Source organism: Trachurus trachurus (assembly GCF_905171665.1).
Source record: "Trachurus trachurus genome assembly, chromosome: 10".
NCBI classification, from domain to species: Eukaryota; Metazoa; Chordata; class Actinopteri; order Carangiformes; family Carangidae; genus Trachurus; species Trachurus trachurus.
The window spans coordinates 23538358-23559019 of NC_139894.1; the positions used below are offsets into that span (position 1 = coordinate 23538358).

At 39.9% G+C, this 20662-nt stretch overlaps 1 protein-coding gene across 5 annotated transcripts; it reads left to right on the forward strand.

Moving 5' to 3' along the window:
* The first annotated feature begins 1040 nt into the window (after window positions 1-1040).
* Window positions 1041-20640, forward strand: tnip1 (TNFAIP3 interacting protein 1). Of its 5 annotated transcripts, none has more exons than XM_083980918.1 (18): window positions 1041-1087; window positions 7470-7652; window positions 8260-8403; window positions 8545-8630; window positions 8812-8871; window positions 9552-9761; window positions 12042-12136; window positions 12596-12758; window positions 13031-13123; window positions 13239-13304; window positions 14629-14760; window positions 14847-14975; window positions 15054-15188; window positions 15291-15416; window positions 15571-15651; window positions 16149-16367; window positions 16636-16720; window positions 18981-20640. In XM_083980918.1, the coding sequence occupies exons 2-18, from the start codon at window positions 7505-7507 to the stop codon at window positions 19067-19069; spliced, it is 2061 nt and encodes a 686-aa protein (XP_083837044.1). In that variant the 5' UTR covers window positions 1041-1087; window positions 7470-7504; the 3' UTR covers window positions 19070-20640. The 5 variants fall into 5 exon arrangements, with proteins under 5 accessions (XP_083837044.1, XP_083837043.1, XP_083837045.1 ...); XM_083980917.1 differs by lacking the exon at window positions 1041-1087 and adding an exon at window positions 6245-6361 and having other exon boundaries at window positions 18981-20639; XM_083980919.1 differs by lacking the exon at window positions 1041-1087 and adding an exon at window positions 6245-6361 and having other exon boundaries at window positions 8572-8630; window positions 18981-20639.
* Window positions 20641-20662: the final 22 nt, after the last annotated feature.

The window sequence follows — 20662 nt, forward strand, 5'->3', positions numbered from 1 at the left end:
TCTACCTACCACTCACTGAACAAACATCTACACCTACGCATTTAAATGAGCAAAGATAAAACATGTTGTTCACACCTCACTGTATTAACATTACACTTCAGCTTGTGTGCCAGTTCAGTCGTATATCTGTTAGCAGAAGAAAAAGTACAAGACAGCTGTCTGTTCTTGTCAGGGTCTCAGTTCATTGCGTATGTGTGAGCGCAGCTGTTGTCAGGCCATCTTTGAGTTAAAAGAGGAAAGAAGAAAAAAGATGTATGTGGCGAGGAAATCCCCTGCTGCACGCCAAAATCCTAGGCAACAAATAGAGTCTGCAGCAAGTCAGCCACACACTGGTTTTAATGGCACACCCAACCTGAAATTGCTCCATTTGCTGATAATTATAAAAGATTAAGTGATTACTTCAATAGCACATTGTTAATATGCAGTTGATGTCAAAATATACACTTCTTTGAATTTCCCCTCTAATGGTCGGGGGAACTTTGCTCCGTGGTGTTGTTCAGAACAGCATGCGCAGCATGAATTAAACAGAGTGTAGTTTACATATTTCAAAGCTGTTATGTCCTCAGAGAGAGTTATGGGTGTTGCTTCAGTCGTTTTTATCTCCAGCCTGCACGATGATGGTGGCAACATGATGTGATTGTGCAAACATGCCATGCACTGTACTGCACGTACTTCACTGTGTAAACAAGTTATGTTATATTACATTAGATATTATATACCAGAGGTTATTTTTACATTTTTGTTGACTGCTGCTCTCGTCACGTCATGTGATATATTTTTGTGGCCTTCTCTGTTTGTTCGGTTTTGTTGATGCATTGATGCGAGTGGTGTGATGTACGTGCTGCAAGTTACTGTGCAAAAATTAATCACATTTGTTCTTTTTTTTCATTTTGGTGTTTTTCATGTGTGGTGTCACTCAGTAAGGCACCACACAGCTGGACACGCCAGGTTCTGTTTAGGCTGGGCGTACAGTGCAGGCCATTTTACTGGGTTATGGGAATTCCCCAAGTCTCACAGTGAAATTGCTTCCCCCCCTATTCACCAGTTTCCTTAAAAAGTGCCTCTCCGATACAAGCTGAATGTGTGGGTGAGTTGTTGTTTATTTGTTTTAAGTAGTAACAGAATATTTACAGCGGGCTAAAATAATTTTTGTGTTGTCACTGAGGTGAGTGTTTGCGTCCTCTGCTTCAAACATAACATGGAAGGTAAATGTGATGTTGACTTCTGCTAGAAGAAAATGCCATTAGGCCTGTAATTGTTTGGTATTTACTAGCTATAGGAGGCAACTACTGTACTATTTAACCATAGGAAAATCGTCTTAAAAGGGAAATTACTGTTTATGTTTTATGATTATTGAAATGTAATTTTAAATTTTGATTTTGTAATTGATTATAACATGTCAACACTTCAGACATGTTTACAAAAAGATTTTAACTTATTTAGACAAAAGAAATTGAAGATTAAGTAACACAAACTGTGGTTTAAAAATGTGTTTACTCTATCACTATAATAAATCATAAATAAGACTGAGAGAAAATACTTGACAATGAAGCACACTGCTTTCTTTCTGTGTGTCATAAAGCGTAGATTTTACATTTGCTGTTGAATAAGATACAATGGCCTGCATGGGCTACCAGTGCACATGTTTTGCATAGCATTAGAGAGCAAGGATGTCCCTGGTTTAAGGCCTCAAGACGACAGCCAGAGTCACTAACAAAAGAACATTTTGTTTAGTACGTAGCACAGAGCTAATGACTATCAGCTGCTGATTTGTGCTTCTAGAGATGGGAGACTGGACTGTCCTTGTGTCTCAGCAAAATGAGGTACATACTTGTGACACTGTGGGCTTCAGTCTGATGATTATCCTCTCTCACATGTCATATGCTCACTTTCCTGCCTTGGTGCAATGAGACGAATGCTTTAAAACATTTCTGAATAAGGAGGAATGGGAAGAAAACAAAGTGTTCAGTTTGCGGGTCAGCAGGACTAAATGATGAGCGGCATTTCCTGTATCCTCTGGCCTTTGTTTTTCTGCTGGCAGGCTCAGACTCACCAGCCTGATTATTATTTTAGTCTGACATGGACACATGGTGCACTAATAAACAGGGCCAAGGTGTTTGGTGACAAAGGACTGAGGAAACAACCTGTGTGTGTGAGAGTGTGTGAGTGTGTGTGTGTGTGTGTGTGTGTGTGTGTGTGTGTGTGTGTGTGTGTGTGTGTGTGTGTGTGTGTGTGTGTGTGTGTGTGTGTGTGTGTGTGTGTGTGTGTGTGTGTGTGTGTGTGTGAGTGTGTGTGTGTGAGAGAGAGAGAGAGAGAGAGAGAGAGAGAGAGAGAGAGAGAGAGAGAGAGAGAGAGCCACATGAGCTTTGCGTTTGCTTTTTCCTGTCGCTGACGACTCTCTGGGGAAAACTTAACCAGTGTGAAATGGTCCAAATAGTACAAGTTTTTATAGCTATGTAGATTTATTTCATGCATGTGACTAATTACATAACATGTAAATCAATTAAAGCAACATTTTAATTTATGAGGACTGTCAGTGTCACAGGTTTTATTGTTATTAAAGCACACACAGCCATGACACAGCCAGTACAGACATCACAAGCTGTCTACCCACTCAACTGTTTTCTCACTTGTTGACTTTTTTTTACAGTAAGATTTGTATTCAGTCATTAGATTACGTCAATGAAACAAATTAGTAGTGCTGTGTTTTTAAATTCTTAAAGGTATTACTAAACTGGTTTCTCTATTACAGAAGTTTTGACATGAGTTGTACCGCAGTAATTCAGTATTACTGGCATTTACCCTCTCTGTGCTCTCTTTTTGCATTACAGGAAGTAGCAATGGAAGCTACATAAAGAGAAAAACAAAGGTGTGATTCAAATTAGTCCAGGTTTACTGTAAATCACGAAATGTAGAGTCTGAAACAATTTACAAACATTGTGCTTCCTGTGTTAACACAGCATGTTTTGTGATAAATCCTCCAAGGCTGATGCTCTGAAACTGAAATCATTTTGGTGGATTTTTGTTTGCCTCTGTTGATAAGCAGTGATGTGCTCCTCCTTGTGAGTCATGTAAGATGTTTGAGTGTGTAAATTAATAAATTGTACTCATTACAGGAACATGCATATACTAGATAGATAATCCATTTAGTAGTATCATCAAGAAGTCTTGAGTGGTTCATTCTAATGGTACATGGTCACAAGATGAATTACATCAGAAAAACGTCAAACACCCAGTTAATTGAAGAAAGAAATACCTACCAGAGGAAGAAAACATAGCCACAGATTACCTGTTTGTTATTTCCCACAAGATGTCACTATTGCTCTAAATCAGTCATGTTTGGTCAGTCGGGGTCTATCAAAAAGTTCTATTAATTAATTCAACTAAACTGTTATTACTGAACTGTATGTGACATAGTGATCCTAAATAAACTGATCCTGGCTGATAGAACAGAATATGTCTGTGATATATAAAGATGGATAGATATGATCAATCATAGTGTGGCCACCTCTTTTTTTTAATCCAAATTAATAGTGGGTTGTTAGATACAGTATGAGAATTGTTAACATGCCTTACCATGTTTTGTGTGCCTTTCGCAGTATTCAAGAACAGAAAAACATCCAGAGATCTGAAATGATTAGTGAATCAGTCAATCAACAGAAAATTATTTTTTGAAACTATAATCTGTTAACTGATAATCTATTAATCACCTAAAATCATTTTTAATGGAAACCTTCTAAAATACTTTTTTGTCTTCTGTGGTATTAGTAATTACACTGGTTACCATTGGTTTTTGTGCTTTTTGTTGGATAAAACTAAAAATATTTTGTAGGCCTATTAGATGTAAGCCAGGAGCATTGAATCGTCTAATGGGACAGTGATTACTATTTTCTGACACTTAACCAACAAAAACTATTTAAATACTGTTTTTTGGTTACTCAATCATCACATAGGCTATTTCCTGTTATAGTCCAGGCAATTTAGCTCATTTTGGACCCAAAAATAGAACTAATTGTCACAGAAGGTTTTTCACCATCTATCATTTCTATGAGGTGTCTAGAACAACATACTAAAAGTCCTAAGAAATCCTAGTTGGGGAAATATGTTTAATTTGCATCATTATTTACTGTATAAAGTCTATGGTGCCGACAACAATACACCCCAATGGGGCTATTTTTTTCCTTTACTCCTATCACAATGAAACTTTACATGATGAAAGTATCCATGAAATGTAACATTTTTTGTATTACAAGTTTCTTTGAAAATTTATTTGAATATGCAAATGAGCCTTACACTAATCACTTATGCCCAAAATACACCCGAATAGGCTTCCTTTTTTTCCTTTACTCCTACCACAATGAAACTTTGCACAATGAAAGTAGACATTAAAAGTAACATTTTTTGTATTACAAGTTTCTTGGAAAATGAATTTGAATATGCAAATGAGCAATACACTAATGGAATATGCCCAAAATACACCCAAATAGGCTTCTTTTCTTCCTTTACTCCTACCACAATCACCCTTCACACAATAAAAGTATACATGAAAAGTAACATTTCTGTATTTCAAGTTTCTTGGAAAATTAATTTTAAATATGTAAATGAGCTCAACACTAATTGACTTATGGTCAAGAAGCCATAAAGCTGCAAGCAGCAAAAACAGGGGCCAAATAACTTAGTTCTTAGTCCCGCTCATATGTTGTTGAACATATATATAACATCATAAATGTCATATATAATATAACATCACACACAGTCGTTGAAACGACTTTGATGAATTCTGACTTTCTTCTGATGCTCTCTGCGAACTGGGAGGAAAGTCGTTAGGTAAGGCTTGTTCGCTAATAATAAAAAAAAGAATTTAGAAAGCAACTGGAGACAAGACTGTGCAATTAATTCTTAAGGTCAATATAGGTCTTTTAAGTGTGGCAAGTGACATGTGTGTATGCATAAGTCAAGTGTGGCAAGTGACTTATTGAATGGACATGAATGTGTTAGTTATTTGGCCCCTGTTGCTGCTTGTGGCTTTATGGCTTCTTGACCATAAGTCAATTAGTGTTGAGCTCATTTACATATTTAAAATTAATTTTCCAAGAAACTTGAAATACAGAAATGTTACTTTTCATGTATACTTTTATTGTGTGAAGTGTGATTGTGGTAGGAGTAAAGGAAGAAAATAAGCCTATTCGGGTGTATTTGGGGCATATTCCATTAGTGTATTGCTCATTTGCATATTCAAATTCATTTTCCAAGAAACTTGTAATACAAAAAATGTTACTTTAAATGTCTATTTTCATTGTGTAAAGTTTCATTGTGGTAGGAGTAAAGGAAAAAAAGAAGCCTATTCGGGTGTATTTTGGGCATATTTGATTAGTGTAAGGCTCATTTGCATATTCAAATTCATTTTCAAAGAAACTTGTAATACAAAAAATTTTACATTTCATGGATACTTTCATTGTGTAAAGTTTCATTGTGATAGGAGTAAAGGGAAAAAATAGCCCCATTGGGGTGTATTGTTGTCAGCACCATAGACTTTATACAGTAAATAATGATGCGAATTAAACATATTTCCCCAACTAGGATTTCTTAGGACTTTTAGTATGTTGTTCTAGACACCTCATAGAAATGATGTATGGTGAAAAACCTTCTGTGACAATTAGTCTGTCGTAAAACGCTATTTTGCCTGGACTATTAACCTATAGTGTGGATTTTAAAAACTCACAGTGTAACTTGAACTGGGCCTTATTGCCCTGCTAGTTCAGAGGAAATATGTGATGCAATAACAGAAACCCCCAACAGCCCCTTCTCTAAATTTATCAATGAAGGAAAAAAGTAATTCAGAGAAAATGGTCGGGTTTGTCCCAGAACTAATAGAGGATGTGTCTCAACATAATAATGAGAAATAGTTGAATCAAAGTCATAACAACTCAAGAGATAGACTACTGTCTACAGTAAATCGGGCTTCCCCCCCCCCCCCCCCCTTTTCTTTTTCTTTTGGACTGACCAGTAATTACTCACCCCTTGTCATATGAGCCCCCTGCTTGACGCATTTACATACAGCCATTTACATATTTAAAAGTCCACGATGTGAGCAGGCAGGCTTGATAATTTCTGCTAAAATGAGGAGCCTGTAGTGTGAATCTCGCTCCAGTGTTTACATTACGGCCAGTGGCTCCCGCTGCTGCCCTGCTGACTGAGCTCTGCGCTGTGATTGGTCCGCAGCAGCGTCAGTCACAGCCATCGCTGTTTACATCGCAGTAGGTAATGTCGCGATGTGGAATTTCCCTGCTTACAGCATAGACCAGTAGACCACTTCCGCAATGGATGTCTGAGCAGAGACGAGGCCACTGCGAGCTGAAAGGTATCTAGGCACGAAAAAGACACCTCTTTTGTTCTTTTGGTCTATCGTTTAACTCCGGTTTCAGGTTGACTTACTGCTTCGATAAAAGTAATGGGTAAATAAGAAGAGCTGGCGGCTTCCTGTCCCGCACTGTCATCTAGTGTTAGCCGTAGCCGACAGCTAACGAGGATGTTGCTAGCAATTTGCATGACAACAGCGAAAACTAATATTAGCCTTCTTCAGCCAATCAAGGTAGCTATCATTAAGCTAGATTGTGCTGTATTTGAATCTCGTCTGTCGGGTAGATGTCTATTAGCAGCATTCACGTAACATGTACTTTTCTTTCCGCTGCTTTTGTCCTCTTCCTCCTCCCCCCTTTCTTTCGGATATGAACGGTGTAGTTGTCATATTTAGCCTACACAAACGTTAGCACATTGCTGCTATAACGTTATGTTATCCCTGGCAACGTAGCACTGTGGTGATGGTGCTGGTTTTTTGCCTGTCTCTCAGTCAAAAACTGCCGGTTGGTGTTTAATTTCTCCACCGGGCTCCACCGATAGTTCACACTTGTCCTACTGGAGACTGTAAGCTGAGACAGTTGGGTGTCTGAGAGTAGCCTATCTTCATTTCATCTGCAGGCAAGAGCTATCACAAACTCCATTTGCATTTGTAGGAAATTATGGGGATTTCTTTTTTTTTTATATTATGAGAACCAAAAGGTAATGTTCAGGTTATTTTTCTTCATACCGTACAGCCAATTCTGCTGTGTAGCTGTTGCCTTCCTTTGCATGAACATTTGCGTGTCAAAATTGAATGGTGGTTGCTGGTACTTTCACATTGCGTCTATGGGCAGTGTATTTTTATTATAGGATTTAAATGTGACAGTTTGCAATGGAAAAAAGTTGTTTCCATAGTTCCTTCTCACCACCCTTATATGAAGGGTTGTAGGGACTAAGTCGTCTATCTTCAACAGACTTGACAATCAGCAGTTTTTAGTTTTCCGTGAAGGTCAGCTGCTGCCTGTTTTTTCACATTGTCTTCAATCTTCCTCTGAGTAGTTTCCAGTGCTTAATGATGTGTGTTTTTTAAATCAAGTCAATAATCATAATGCTGTGTCTTCTTCCCACAGTTTAGAGGACCATGTCTAGGAAGTAAGAGACGGCGATGGAAGGGAAAGGCCCGTACCGCATCTATGATCCAGGTGGGAGTGAGGTCAAGGCCAGAGATGAGGCCGGAGGGGGAAGCAGCTATCGGCAGCTTTTGGAGGAGAACAGCATACTGAGGGAGCGTATGAAGGGACTTAAGAGCTTAGGTGGGTTCCTAAAGACAGCATCGTCATCATTAAGGTTGTGGACCGAGGCCTTAATGGCAGCTGCTCTTTAGCCTGGCACATTTATTGTGTGTCTTTACTCGTAAGGATTGTGTTTTGTACAGAGACATTCATTTCATCATTGTTATTGTGTAAAATCTATAAGAGAAAGCTATGTTCAGTCTGCGTTTTCAAGCAGCACCAAATAGACAGTTTAATGTTAGTTTACCCTATACACCCACAGAGGCATCTTAGAAATGTTTATATACGGTAACATAATAGTACAGAACACATGACTGACTTTCTCATCAAAACATACTCGTGCTGAGCTGAAAATAACGTGGAATGTAGAAAAACCTGATGATCTTCATCAGTGTGGTTCAGTGTGTTCGCCCTAATTGCTCCTTCTGTTACTCACCAAGGGAGCACTACTTGCAGGCAGTTTGTCACTGCACTTTTATCACACTGTTTTTGATGTTTGCTTGTTCTGATAGGTCTAGTCTTGCTGATGTGTGCTGAAAAAACAATTGTTAAAAGATAGTTCAAAGTTTGCTCAAGCAAAACTGAATTGAAGTGATGGACGCAGACGAGCTCTCTCTGAAACTTACAGGTGATCTGCTGGAAGAGTCTCAATCAGAGGCATCAAGGCTTCGGCAGAGGGTGGAAGAACTTGTTAGAGACAACGAGGCCCTGAAGTCCTCCAGCTTTGCTGCCAGTCTGTGTATGGGAGGGCCCGCTCAGACTGAGACTCAAAGTAGGTCTCACAGACTAAGATGTTGATGATTAATTCCGCTTTCATATTTTGATATTGGTGTATTATTACGTTGTATGGTTACAGTGTTGTAACCGTGTAGTATACTTGGATTAAGCTTGATGTTTGTATGGCTCATTGCAGTTAAACCCTGTTTACACTCAACTGCAGAACAGAAGGAGGAGCAAGCTAGCTGTTTAGGGAAGACCCTGCAGCCTGAGAAGCCCACTGTAAGTATTTTTGAACTGTGCATGAGAGCTTTTGTTTTTGGCAGCAACAACTGTAAATAACACTAGACTGAGAAAATACTGTATAAGAGCCTGGAGCTTGGCATTTGGCAGCTCTCAAATGGATATCTGCATTGTTGATACTGCACGCACTATGGTTCACTTTTCCTTTTGCTTTTTACAGGAGGCCTTATCAGAGTTTGAAGTTGTGAATATTGAGGGCAAGACTCCAGATGCCTTGACTGTACGTACCACCAGACTTGTTGTGACACAAAGTATGATAAATAATTTTCCAGCTGTCATAGAAACTCACTTTATTGTTATTTTTAAAAAAAATTTTGAAGAATATTTTATTTTAACAAACAATTTACCATATTTAGAGTATCAATACTCCTGCCGCTGACTCCTAAAGCTAATTGTTTTCTGTGATTTATTTTAACCTTAATTCAACCTTTCCGCTTTATGGCTATTCCGTCAATATTAGGAACATATCCTTGATGTGGTGACTCACTAAGAAACTCAATACTGGTAGCTCCAGCCTGACTCAGCCTGGGGAAAGTCCAGGATTGTTACTAAGTAGAATTACACAGCTGATTCATTCACACACTATATCCAAGGGGATGTGTCAATGGGACAGAATGCCAGAATATGTCAGGCACGCATGTTGTTCAAACAAATTGAAATTGTGTAGCTTAAGTTGACACAGTTTCCATATATTTAGGTATCCCAGTTACCAGAACCTCTGCATTTGGGGTTACCATTGGTCTTTTGTCAGTGAACTAAATTTTAATCCAGCAGGACAAACTGGTTTGACTTTTTTAGCTGCTGCTCTTAACAGCAAGCGCCTATGTAATTGTTAATCACTCTCTGAGTCAGCAAGGAAGGAAGCACTGACTGACTGTTTACCTGTGTGGGTATCTCCAGGCTGGGTCAGCGGCAGGAGTCACCCCCCTCCTGCCTCAGGAGAACATCGAGCTGGCCAGCCAGCTGAAGAGACTAGAGAGCTCCTTCAGCATATTCGCTGAGGAGTCCAACCCCAACCAGCTGTTGGCTCACCTCGGTCGTATGGCTGTGGAGTTTCACCATCTTTCCTCTAAGGTCCAAAAGAATGAACAGAGGACCTCCCTCCTACAGGTATGAAACAAAACAACTGAATGACAAAAATAAAAAGGGCCAAACCAACCATCTGGCCTTACATTTTTAATCTGTATCATAAAGTGGAAAGATGTGTAAACATACAGTGATTTGTTTTGCTGAATTCCACCCTTTTCTTTTTTAAATGAAATGTTTTAACTGGAAACTATTCACTAGCTGGTGTGCTCTAAAATCTACAGTGTGACCTTCCTGAGTCACTAGATATGATAATTTAATAGCAAGACTTTATAGGGAAATGGCCCTCGTCTTTGCTGACTCAAAAAAGATTTTACTTGCAGGCCATGGAGGAAGAATAAAGTTCTCTGTATGTAATGTAATGGTATGTGTGATGAGTTGTTGCTTATACAGTGGGCTTAACACTTGTATGTGGACAATAATAGAGAACTACAGTACGATACAGGTGCACAACACTTGAAAACAACTTTTTATTTAGGTTGAACTTGATGTCATACTTTTCTTTTTTGGACATGTTATAAAGTTACTTAATTAGTGTGACTGCTGAGCAGTCACACTATTGTTCTTCTGTTTGGCCATTTTCTTCCGCCTTTTTACGGTCTTCTTCTAGTCCTTCATACTTTGTGCTATTTCAACAATTCATATATCAAAACGTGCAGCTTTTTCTGGACTTTATTGGCATTACTTTTCTCTTTTCAACTCTTTATTTATACAAATTTCTCTTTATTTTAAGAATCATTGAAAAATCTCACATTCATCAAAGTCTCAACCTCTCTTCATCACAACTCCACTGTAGTGTAGGGGGTAGGGTGGCTGCTTCCCAACCCCAAGGTCACTAGTTCGAATCCAAGGGAAGAACTCTTGTTATGTTATGTTGAATTCTGCTCTCCTCCACCGCCTTCAATTGGTTACAGGTGTTTGTTATCTCCTTGATTACTCATACCAGTTTGCAGCACATCATCACATTACAATGAATGACAACAGTCTTGAAAGCAGTGTGCTCTCTGTAGCTGAGTGGCAGAGTAAAGGTTTAGTGATCATATGGTCATGGGTTCGATTCCTGCCTCAGTCATTTCACATCATTGCTTGACTTCTGATTCCAATTATTCAGCTGTCATTGGACAGTCTTTGATTCCTCATAGTATAAAGCTCATTGTAACTCAGGTTCTCTGTGGCCATATGGTTAGTGTGTTAGGTGTTGTGCTATTTCAACAATTCATATATCAAAACGTGCAGCTTTTTTTTTAACTTTATCGGCATTACTTTTCTCTTTTTAACTATTTATACTTTTTAAAATATTTAACTTTTTCTGCCACGATTCCTTACTTCTTTTTTAAAGCAGAAGCCAGTGATCCTCTTATCAAAGGTTTTCTTTACCCCTCACATACTGTCTCTGTCTGTAGCCTAGTGGTTAGCTTGCTGGTCTGGAGACCTGAAGGTTGCTGGTTCAAATCTTGCCTCAACAACAATTATAGTGAATTATTTTCCCAGTTGTCCTCTGTTGACTTCTGATAACTTGCTTCATGTTGAAACTGCTGCTCTCAGCCTGAAATTCACAGAAATTTTCATTCTAAGTCATTCAAGCTTGACTCTCAAGCTTTCTTGGTGTTAACTGTGTGTGCACCGTGGCCTAGAGGCAGAGTGGAAGTCTAATGACCATGAGGTTGTGGGTTCGATTCCGACCTTGGTAAAAAATTTGTATGGTGATCACTGCTTGCACTATTTGCTAATTCTGCAACAGCGTTCAGTTGCTATCAGCAGTCACACCATTTCCATTCTTGGAAATGCTTTTTCTAGTTGTATTTGATTTGCATATTTCTAAATTAAGTTCAAAGTTCTTGACAATAAAAACAGGGTAACCAAATAAAATACTGCATAGATTTTAAAGCCCATAAAAAGTAGGCTGTTTATTTGTAATTACAGGTGTCAGTGGGAGCACATAGGCAATAATAATTCATCACACACATTTCAAAAGCTTTACAAATGTAAGTAAAGGGGGTCATATCTTCCCTTTTTACAGAATTGTTTTTCCTTTTAACTCTTATCATATAAGAAATTCATAGTTGTTTATGGTTTGTGGTAATAAAAATAGGAACACGTGTCAGAAAGTTTGAGTCATAAAAGTGGGAACTATTTCCTCATGAATCCTGTGTATGTAGATGAGCAGCATTCCAGTCTAAGTTCCTTTTGTGCTGTACAACTGTGTGAAAGGCAGTATCTGTGTGGGTATGTAGGAAAAAGGAGGTTGTGATTTCTACAGAATAAAGTTAGATATGCTGATAATTGTGTATTTTGGTGTTATAGACTCTCTGTGAGCAGCTCAGACAGGAGAACAATGAGCTTCGAAAGAAAATGGAAGAGGACCATCACATCAGGAATCGAGACTTAGAACAGCTGAGGTAATGTTTCACCTTCTCTTTTTATTTGACTTGCTTTTGTGTTGCTTCTGCTAGAGCAGAAACCTTGTTGTCAGTGAGGTCATAAAGAGCAAATGGTGTGATTTGCAGTATATTACCTGCAAGTAACAAAATTCGGACACTTGCATTTTATTATTATTTCTCTGGGTGTCTTTCTAAACTGCAAGACTTTTACAGTTACCGTACTTATTTTTTTGACTATGTCATGCATAAAGGCCGTATCTTTATCATCTTTATGTAGTTGGGGCTGTTGATGGTAAAAGTGCTTTTGCTTTTGATTGTGGGGGGTTACTCCAGTGCTTTCATTTGTTGTCATTACACTCAGCGGGTAATGTAGGTTATTCCCAAAGTACATCCTGAAGCTGTTTGAAAACTTTAGCCGCCTCTGGAAATAAAGGGACATTGTCCATAAGCTATCATTTTCATTTTCTTGCTTATCAGACAGGAGAACCTGAAACTTAAGGAGCTCGTCACGGGAGGAACGGCACCGGCAGCTGCATCTGTAGTCCCGTCTGACTCCGAAGTCCCAGAGGCCAAAGAGGAGCCGGTTAAGGAGGAATCTGCTGCCGTCCGACCTAAGATGGAGGCCACCACACCGCAGAAGGTAGTTTAAGTTACATAGCAAAGTATTCATTTTCTACCTGTATGCACACACACACACACCAAAATGTTGCTCCATATCAATAATACTTTTGCTAATTTACACAGCAAATGTATATTTTATATCAATCTTTGTTTGTTTTTTTTGTATTTTAAAAATACATTCAGTTTCTTGATAATTTGTGACTTAACACTTCTTTTCTTGTAAACTCATTACAAGTGGGTGTGTAATGGAGGAATGTTGTGGATTTAGGAATATTTTGTTGTTGCCACCAGAGTGGAAAGGCTGCAGAGAAAACCCCCACTAAACCTTGTGATGTTGAGGTGTATGAAAAGAAGATCAAGCTTTTGGAGAAGCAGAGAAAGGATGTGAGTCTTTTTTGCACTTAGTGCTCATCCTCTTTTGCCATTGGGGAAAGTCTCTGTGTATTTAGTTTCCTATATGTTGAGTGTCATTTGTTTCACTTTCTGGCGCTGCTTACAGGTACTGGAGGTGAACAAGCAGTGGGACATTCAATGGAACTCCATGAAGTCACAGTTTGAACAGAAGGTACAGTAATGACTTTACAGCTTTTATGAAGGGTGTGGGAAGACCCACAAGTGTCTTTGACTGGTATAACGTTGTTGAAGGAGAACAAATACCTAATTCTCTCCAAATTCCCTTGAACATTTGCCAGAGCGCACTTTAAGAAGGTTAACAAGTTTGTTCCATTATGTGAAATCACATATGTTTGGTCCAACCCACCTAGTACTCTTGTTTCATTTTCCTGTACCATATTTTTAAAAGTGTATGCTATACCTGTGTTCCTGGTACAGACTTCTTCTACACATTAAGGCTCCTTTTATCCAGCATTTAAACAAACCAGTCAGCCATTAAATAAATGTACATGATGTGTATGCTCACAATTGATCGCTTTACCTATTTGTCAAGGTTCAAAATTAACTAAGTGAAATTGTGTCTTTCACTAAACCCATTTAAGGTTAGTTTTAAATGCGTCAGTGTCAGTTAGTTTCATGAATTACTGTTTCTACTGTTAGCAGAAGCAACACACAAAAAATATTACATTGGATTTAAAGTTTCTGTGCCACCATTTTTTCCAGACAACAATAATTTAGGCCATACAATAGATGCCTTGTACAGTCAGAAAATGCCTGCTGTCAATGGAATATCGATAATAATTATTTTCCACTGTGAAAATTGGAAGATGTTTAAGCCAGTAAAATTACACAAGTTGTGCATCAGTGAAGCAGCTGTGAGTTGTGTGCCTTTTTTTTTTTTTTCATTTCTGTGTGTTTGTCCAGTGGAAAGGTGCAATCTTGCAATAGCTTGCTATCTGAACACACTTACCACAAGGCCTGTCACACAGCAAGAATTCCCCTTACCTCTCTGGTACCCACTGACTTCCTGCTATGGTGCAGTCAGAGGGCAGTAGAGACACACAAATGTACACAATCTCACACTCTCATACTCACACACCTCCGCTTGTGCACGCCCGCAATCATGAACAAACCTACATTCATACTTTGTTGAGACGGGGACACCATGTAGCCTGGGGTTTAACCGCAGAACCCTAGATATATCCATTTGCGTCACTAGATTCGTTCATATTTTATACAAAAACAGAACAGCATATGTTTGCAAATACGTCCTTGTTGCTGTGGCTTGGTTTAAAATTTCACAACACACATTTCCATGGCATGTACCTCAACATACGCACCAGTTGACATTTATCTTCACCAGATTGTTGTTATCACTGAATCACTTTTTCTTTTCTTTTTTTTTGCTTTGTGCTTTTGAGAGTTGCACCTTACAACCGAGAGTGGTGGAATCAGTGAATGCTGCCCTCGGCTAAATGGTTTACATTATTCTTAAGATCACAGACCTCAGACAACGGCTGGCAGAGTCCCAGAAAACTGTGCTGGAGCTGGAGGCAGAGCGAGAGCAGAGGCAGCGCGACTATGACAAGAAGCTGCTGCTGGCCAAGTCCAAAATTGAAAATGTACAGGTGAGAATATGAGGATGCATGGAAGAAAACATGGAAGACAAAAAGGTTGCAGAATAGTTTAAGAAAGTGTTTTGGTTGTGTTTCAGGGGGAAAAGGAGTGTCTCAACTCTGAGACCACTGAGCAGAAACAGAAGATTCGCTACCTGCAGGATCAGGTGCTGCTCCTCAGCAAACAGAGGGAGTACCAGGAGAAGGAGATCCAGCGCCTCAACCGGGTGAGTGTGGAATAGATGCGAAAAAAGAACGATGAGGGACGGGGAGATTGTTTAATAATTGTCCTCTTTTCACATCAGGCTTTGGAAGAAGCCTTAAATCTGCACACCCCTTCAACCTCTCAACAACCACCTGGCCAGGGTAACTTTGCAGACGCAGCCAATAACCTGAAAAAACAGGAATTGCTAACTCAAATTGCTGTACTAAAAGAACAGGTCAGACAAGCAACAAATCACACACGCACATAAATATACAGCTCTTTTGTTGTTTCCTAAATGCTTCCTTAGTATGTTTTTTATCACTTTTTTGTACTTCAGGTGAAAATCTTTGAAGAAGACTTCAGGAAAGAGAGGAGTGACAGAGAGCGAATGAATGAGGAAAAAGAAGACTTGAGGCGGCAAGTTGAGAGACTCCAGGGTCAGATAACTAATTTGACCAATCAGGTAAACGTTTTCTTTGTGTGTATTTTCCTGAATGTAACATGATTGATAGAGATTTTGTTTTTGTGTCTTGCAATGGGTATGCTTTATAACTGAACTGCCCTAATGTGGGGTGTATTTTTCTCTTTTTGTGTGTGTTTGGGTGTTGTTTGTTCAGCTTCATCAGGCACAGAACGAGTGTCAGCGAGAACGAACTGAGAGATGTAAACTGGAGAGACTGCAGATGCATCACAAACAGGTACTGGCTGCAGCTCAGGTCTGAGCCTGATAGTGTTGCAGAGAAACTGAAATGGTGAATGAACTGGTGCTGTCAGTCTGGATAGGTGACGTATTTGGTCATTTTGGGCCACACAGGCACATCCAATCAGGGCCAAGGCATTCACTGAAAGATGCTCTTAAAGCCCTTGGGATAAATAAAGGCAGCAGGATACGAGTAGCAGTAAACGTGGCCGACTAGCACCACCTAGTGACAGAATGTGGTCACTCAGATGTTGACTGTAAAAAGTTCACAGTGAACAAATCAATACTCCTGGACAAGAGCCTCACTCCAGCTAGCATGTTTTGTCAGTGCATTCGGGATCAGCAGGTGGAACATTTATGCTCCTCAGTGGGAGGCAGCGGCGGTAGGTTTGAAGTTCAGCAGTGGCCCGTGCCATGACGGGGCCACCGCACTCGCTGAGAGTAGCAGCCGTGCACTGATTGGGGATCACGTGTGTTACTTGTGATCCCTCGTAGGGGCAGCAGCAGGAAAGACGTACCTCAGACCCCACGTCAGGCTCAGTGAACGGCCCGCTGAGCCCTCCCTACTGTGGTCCCTTTGTGCAGGTGGGACCGCAGGGCCTTGAGGGCTGGCCCGTACACTTCCCTCCCCGGATGCCCAATGCAGCAGGCGCAGCAGCAGCCGCAGCCGCCGCAGCACCGCCCCCTGTGCGAGACTTCCAACCTGTTACCCCGGTAAGGGACCTCCAAGGCCCCTCTGTCTCTGTCTCTGGAGTGACTCTGGCTTACTGAGAGAACAAGTCTCTTTTTTCTCTCTCTCATCTCCACTCCCCTTACCTGTCGGGAGGAACAAGCAGATGTAATTAGGTCTACAGTAACTGCAGCACATCCAAAGCACGCTTACAGCCAACACAACTGCTAGGTTACAGCAAAGTTTAGGGCTGCTTCTAATAATGAACCAGAGTGTGTTGTGGATTGAACCAAGTGCTTTCTCTTTCATCAGGGTTTTCCTTGGCAGTCATCATTCCCACAGCCCAGAGGGGCCAGAGCAGTTGGAGAGAGTTCAAGACCACCACCAGAAAACGCAGGTACAGTATAGCAACCCGAGCACAATATTTGATCCTTACATTTTCTCTTTAAGTTGCATTTTTATACACAGCATTATTGCTAAAGGATAAAGCTTGTGTTACTATATTTCACCTTATTGTCCACAAAATTATGTCATGAAAAAAAAACAGCAAAATGGAAAGGCAGAAAGGAGAGAGAGAGAGAGAGAGAGACAGAGAGAGAGAGAATGGGGGAATATATAAATTAGAATAGCCTAAAGTTGGGAAAGAACAGGGAGTTAGCTGAAAGTCAAGAGGTAAAGATGTGTGTTAGGTTTGGATTCGGAGCTGTCAGCGAGTCAGACAGTCTGATGTCTGCAGGGAGGTTGTTCCAGGGAAAAGGCTCTGCAGCCAGCAGACATCTTTTTGTGTGAAACCAGACAGCAGGCCTGAAGTCTGCGAACACAGAGCCCTGGATGATAAGGTTTAAAGAGATCAGACGGATATGAAGCTGTAAGCCCATTTAGAACTTCATTTATAAACGTGGCGTACATCACTTTCCACGCAAAGGTTGTCATCTATAAAAAGCAAACTTGGCGGGAGAATGTGCGCAGCCCTAAGCAAACTCTGACCCATGCGTGTGTGCATAGTTTGGAGGAAAAGGAGAATTGGCAACAGACGGTGTGGTGGTGAATTGAAGTCAGAAGAAATGTAGAGTGAGAAGAACGATTATGTTTTTATTATCGCCCGTCACACATTGAATTTCAACCCGTATCATGCATTAGGTCCATATTGCCACGGTGATTTAATTCAATGGCGTTATTTTGCATTGGACTGATATTTTGGAAACATCTTCTTAGAATCTAACTGAAAATTCAAAATCAAAATTCCTTCTATATATTTAATCAGCACCGTCTCTCCGTCATATTGTATAGTTTTAATGATCAGTCTAATTACTGTAAATGTATAAATACAGCGGGGAGCTAATGCTGCACCATGGCGCTGCTGGAGGAGATTAAGGAGGGAGACGGTCTTCAGGGACCGGCAGCTTTTCAGCCCATGATGATGACTGGTTAATAACTTGTTTCAGATTTCCTAGAACTGTTGTGATTGTTGTAACTATGTGCCGAACCGGGTCCAGCATTTGAGAGGGCAGCGCACCGAAACCACGCCACAGTGCGCTCTGTGCCACTTTCACACCTGCAGCCAATTCACAACACCGACAAAACAAGAGCACGCCAGGCTCATTTATATGCAGATCACATTCATGAGGCGTTTTTTGCATTGACCATCTATGGTTAAAAAACAGCGTGTACAGGGTGGGGCGTGAAGCCGATTCAGCTGTGCACACTTGTAGCCACTCTGTGATTTATAAAGGGAAGTGTGCTTTCAAGCATGCGTACGCAGGGTTTATAAATCTGAATATTTTTTTGGCGCACGCAAACTTTGGCTTTTGGCTTTTTGATACACTTTTAGTAACAATCCTACGCACAGTTTTATAAATGAGGCCCCAGGAAATAGAGTTAAAGGGTAGAGTTGTCAGTAGTGGGCTGCTCAGTAAAGCCACTGGCAGATGAAGGCTCAGTAATGTTTAGACATCCTCTATTCTTAGTGACAAATTTAGACGTGAGAAATTGTGGGGAATGTGGTAAGAATGGCGGTTAGTTCATGGTGATTTACAAATGTTGGAAACTTCTGAGTAATATTGTGGGGGAGGGAGACGGTCTTGATGGTATACATCCGGCTGTCAGTCTGCCATCTGGGATTTTCCTGGGTAGACTTAGTTTCTAAATGTCTGACCTGCTCTGAAGACCCGTTTACATTTCTAGATAAAATAGCAAAGCTTCCTCCAGTAGGATACTTCCAGCCATCTGCCGTAACAAGGTCAGGGCAGCCCCTGGACAGACGGCCATCTATCGACAACACTGAATCCCTGCGCAATACATTGATGAGCCAGCCAGTGGTTCAGAGCCTACTGTACATATCATCATTATCTCACATGGGTAAGGGACCAAAGACAGTTAGCCGATGCTGTGCTGACTCATCTTCCTGGCTAACTCAAACGTCTTGGCTAAGCTATCTTCGGTGATCTGTGACGGTTTCATCCTCATGTCATTGGTGCTAACATGGATAACTACAATGCTATAACAAGAGTGTGGTGTCCCTGGGTTTCCCTTTTCTCTTAGTGAGGTTCAGATTAGCCTCCATGTCGGAAGTGGTGCTAATTAAATGTTCTTGATTTTTGGATCATTACATAATTAAGTAAATTTAAATACTGTCTTTTTTGTTTCTTTACGTGCAGATCAGTCCGCAGCTGCTGCAGCAGCCGCAGCTGCAGGCACAGGATTTGGTAAAAGGGAGCGACAGAACATTGACCCTGGAAAGCACTAAAGCATCACCGTACCCACCTAATGGAGTCTGGGTAGTAGCATGAAATCAGTTTGTTTTTGAGTTGACAAGGTGTGATTTGATCTATAATTTTCCTACTGAACTGTAGATATCCTATTGTAATGTTGTTTATACTTGCGTTTTATAAGCCTATTTGTGAAACACTTCGCTATTCTGAATATATACATGAAATATTATTTTGATTTTTTTTATCAGGAACTGAAGTCATTTGTTAAATAGGTTGGAATAATTAACATTGTTCTTTTTTCCAGAAAATACCTATGTGATTGTCTCTCTGCAAATATGTAACAACTTTGACACTTAGTTTGTTACTCGTAGGGTTACAGGAAGCCATTCCCCAATATGACTAAGACTACATATACTCATTCCAACAATGAATGATATAGGTACATTGACTCATAGAAATTAACAATGTGAATGTTGATTGATTTATGAAGATTTCTTCAGTATCATCAATGTTATAGAACTGTCCCATATGTGTAGCTGTTCAAAAGTGGTTGTTGAAATACAAAAAATTTGGGAAATGAACTTTGATGGTATTATACCAAATACATGATTGTGATTATTGATAATTTATTTATATCCTGCTGTTTTGATAGTTGCATTGACTAAGTGTAAATCATTGTCTTTAGTAATGCTGTTCTTTCTATGTTGTTAGTGTAATCCCAATATATTGTAGCTATTGACATTGTATGTTTGTATCAGACACAATACACAATGCACAATACATACACAACCTTTTTTTCCCCATGATGATGGACCTAATCTCATTAAACACAACACTTGTACTTGACCGCAATTGATTTGATCACTCATTCTGATATTCATACTCGTCTTGCTGCATCCTGTATCTTTGCCCACAGTTTAGCCTCAACATACAGCATCTAGGTTATAGCACCTCAAACCTTTCTTAGGCAGCAGCGATGACCATTTTCTTCTTCATTGTCAAATACCTGATATTTCCTAATAACTAAATGAGTTCAAACATTCAAATTCTGCCTCAATGGCAGAAAGGGGAAGATTTTCACTAGTGTTTGGTGGTCCAAGAGCCAATGTACGTAGTACAGCCACTTCTCAGAGGACAACCTCTGCCACCATATATGGCTTTGCTCCCTGTCGAGAGAGTCGAAGAGTCCCGATCGCAGACACACTGTCCATGCCTCGAGATATTCTGTCTATGTTGCCATTTTGAAAGAGTGTATCTTATCTCAAACCACTTCAACTGAATACCTATCCAGATTTCCTTTGTATAGTGAATAATATCAGATGGTCAGGTGAAGGGCTTTAAAATGTTTGCAGATGAATTTGAAAAAGGCTCCATTTTATCAAACAAATTACATTACAGTGAACTTAATCCTGATGGACCAGAGCTGAAATGAGACATTAGCAGAAGTGCACTTTGAAAGGTACGCTGTAATTACTGGCAGTTTTATTTTATTTTTATTTTTTTTATTATTTTGGTTTGTAGCCCCTTCTCTTTATTTGCTGTAGGCAAAAGCACATGTGAGACTTTTTGTATTTGACTGGCTTAATAAATCTATTCTAAGTGTCTTAATATCTTACCCTGCTCATTCA

Excerpts from the sequence above, each read along its gene's own strand:
- tnip1 (XM_083980918.1), top strand. The coding sequence starts at position 7,505 with ATGGAAGGGAAAGGCCCGTACCGCATCTATGATCCAGGTGGGAGTGAG. Across the intron at positions 8,631-8,811 it reads TGCAGCCTGAGAAGCCCACT|GAGGCCTTATCAGAGTTTGA; the intron begins GTAAGTATTTTT and ends TGCTTTTTACAG. Across the intron at positions 12,759-13,030 it reads AGGCCACCACACCGCAGAAG|AGTGGAAAGGCTGCAGAGAA; the intron begins GTAGTTTAAGTT and ends TGTTGCCACCAG.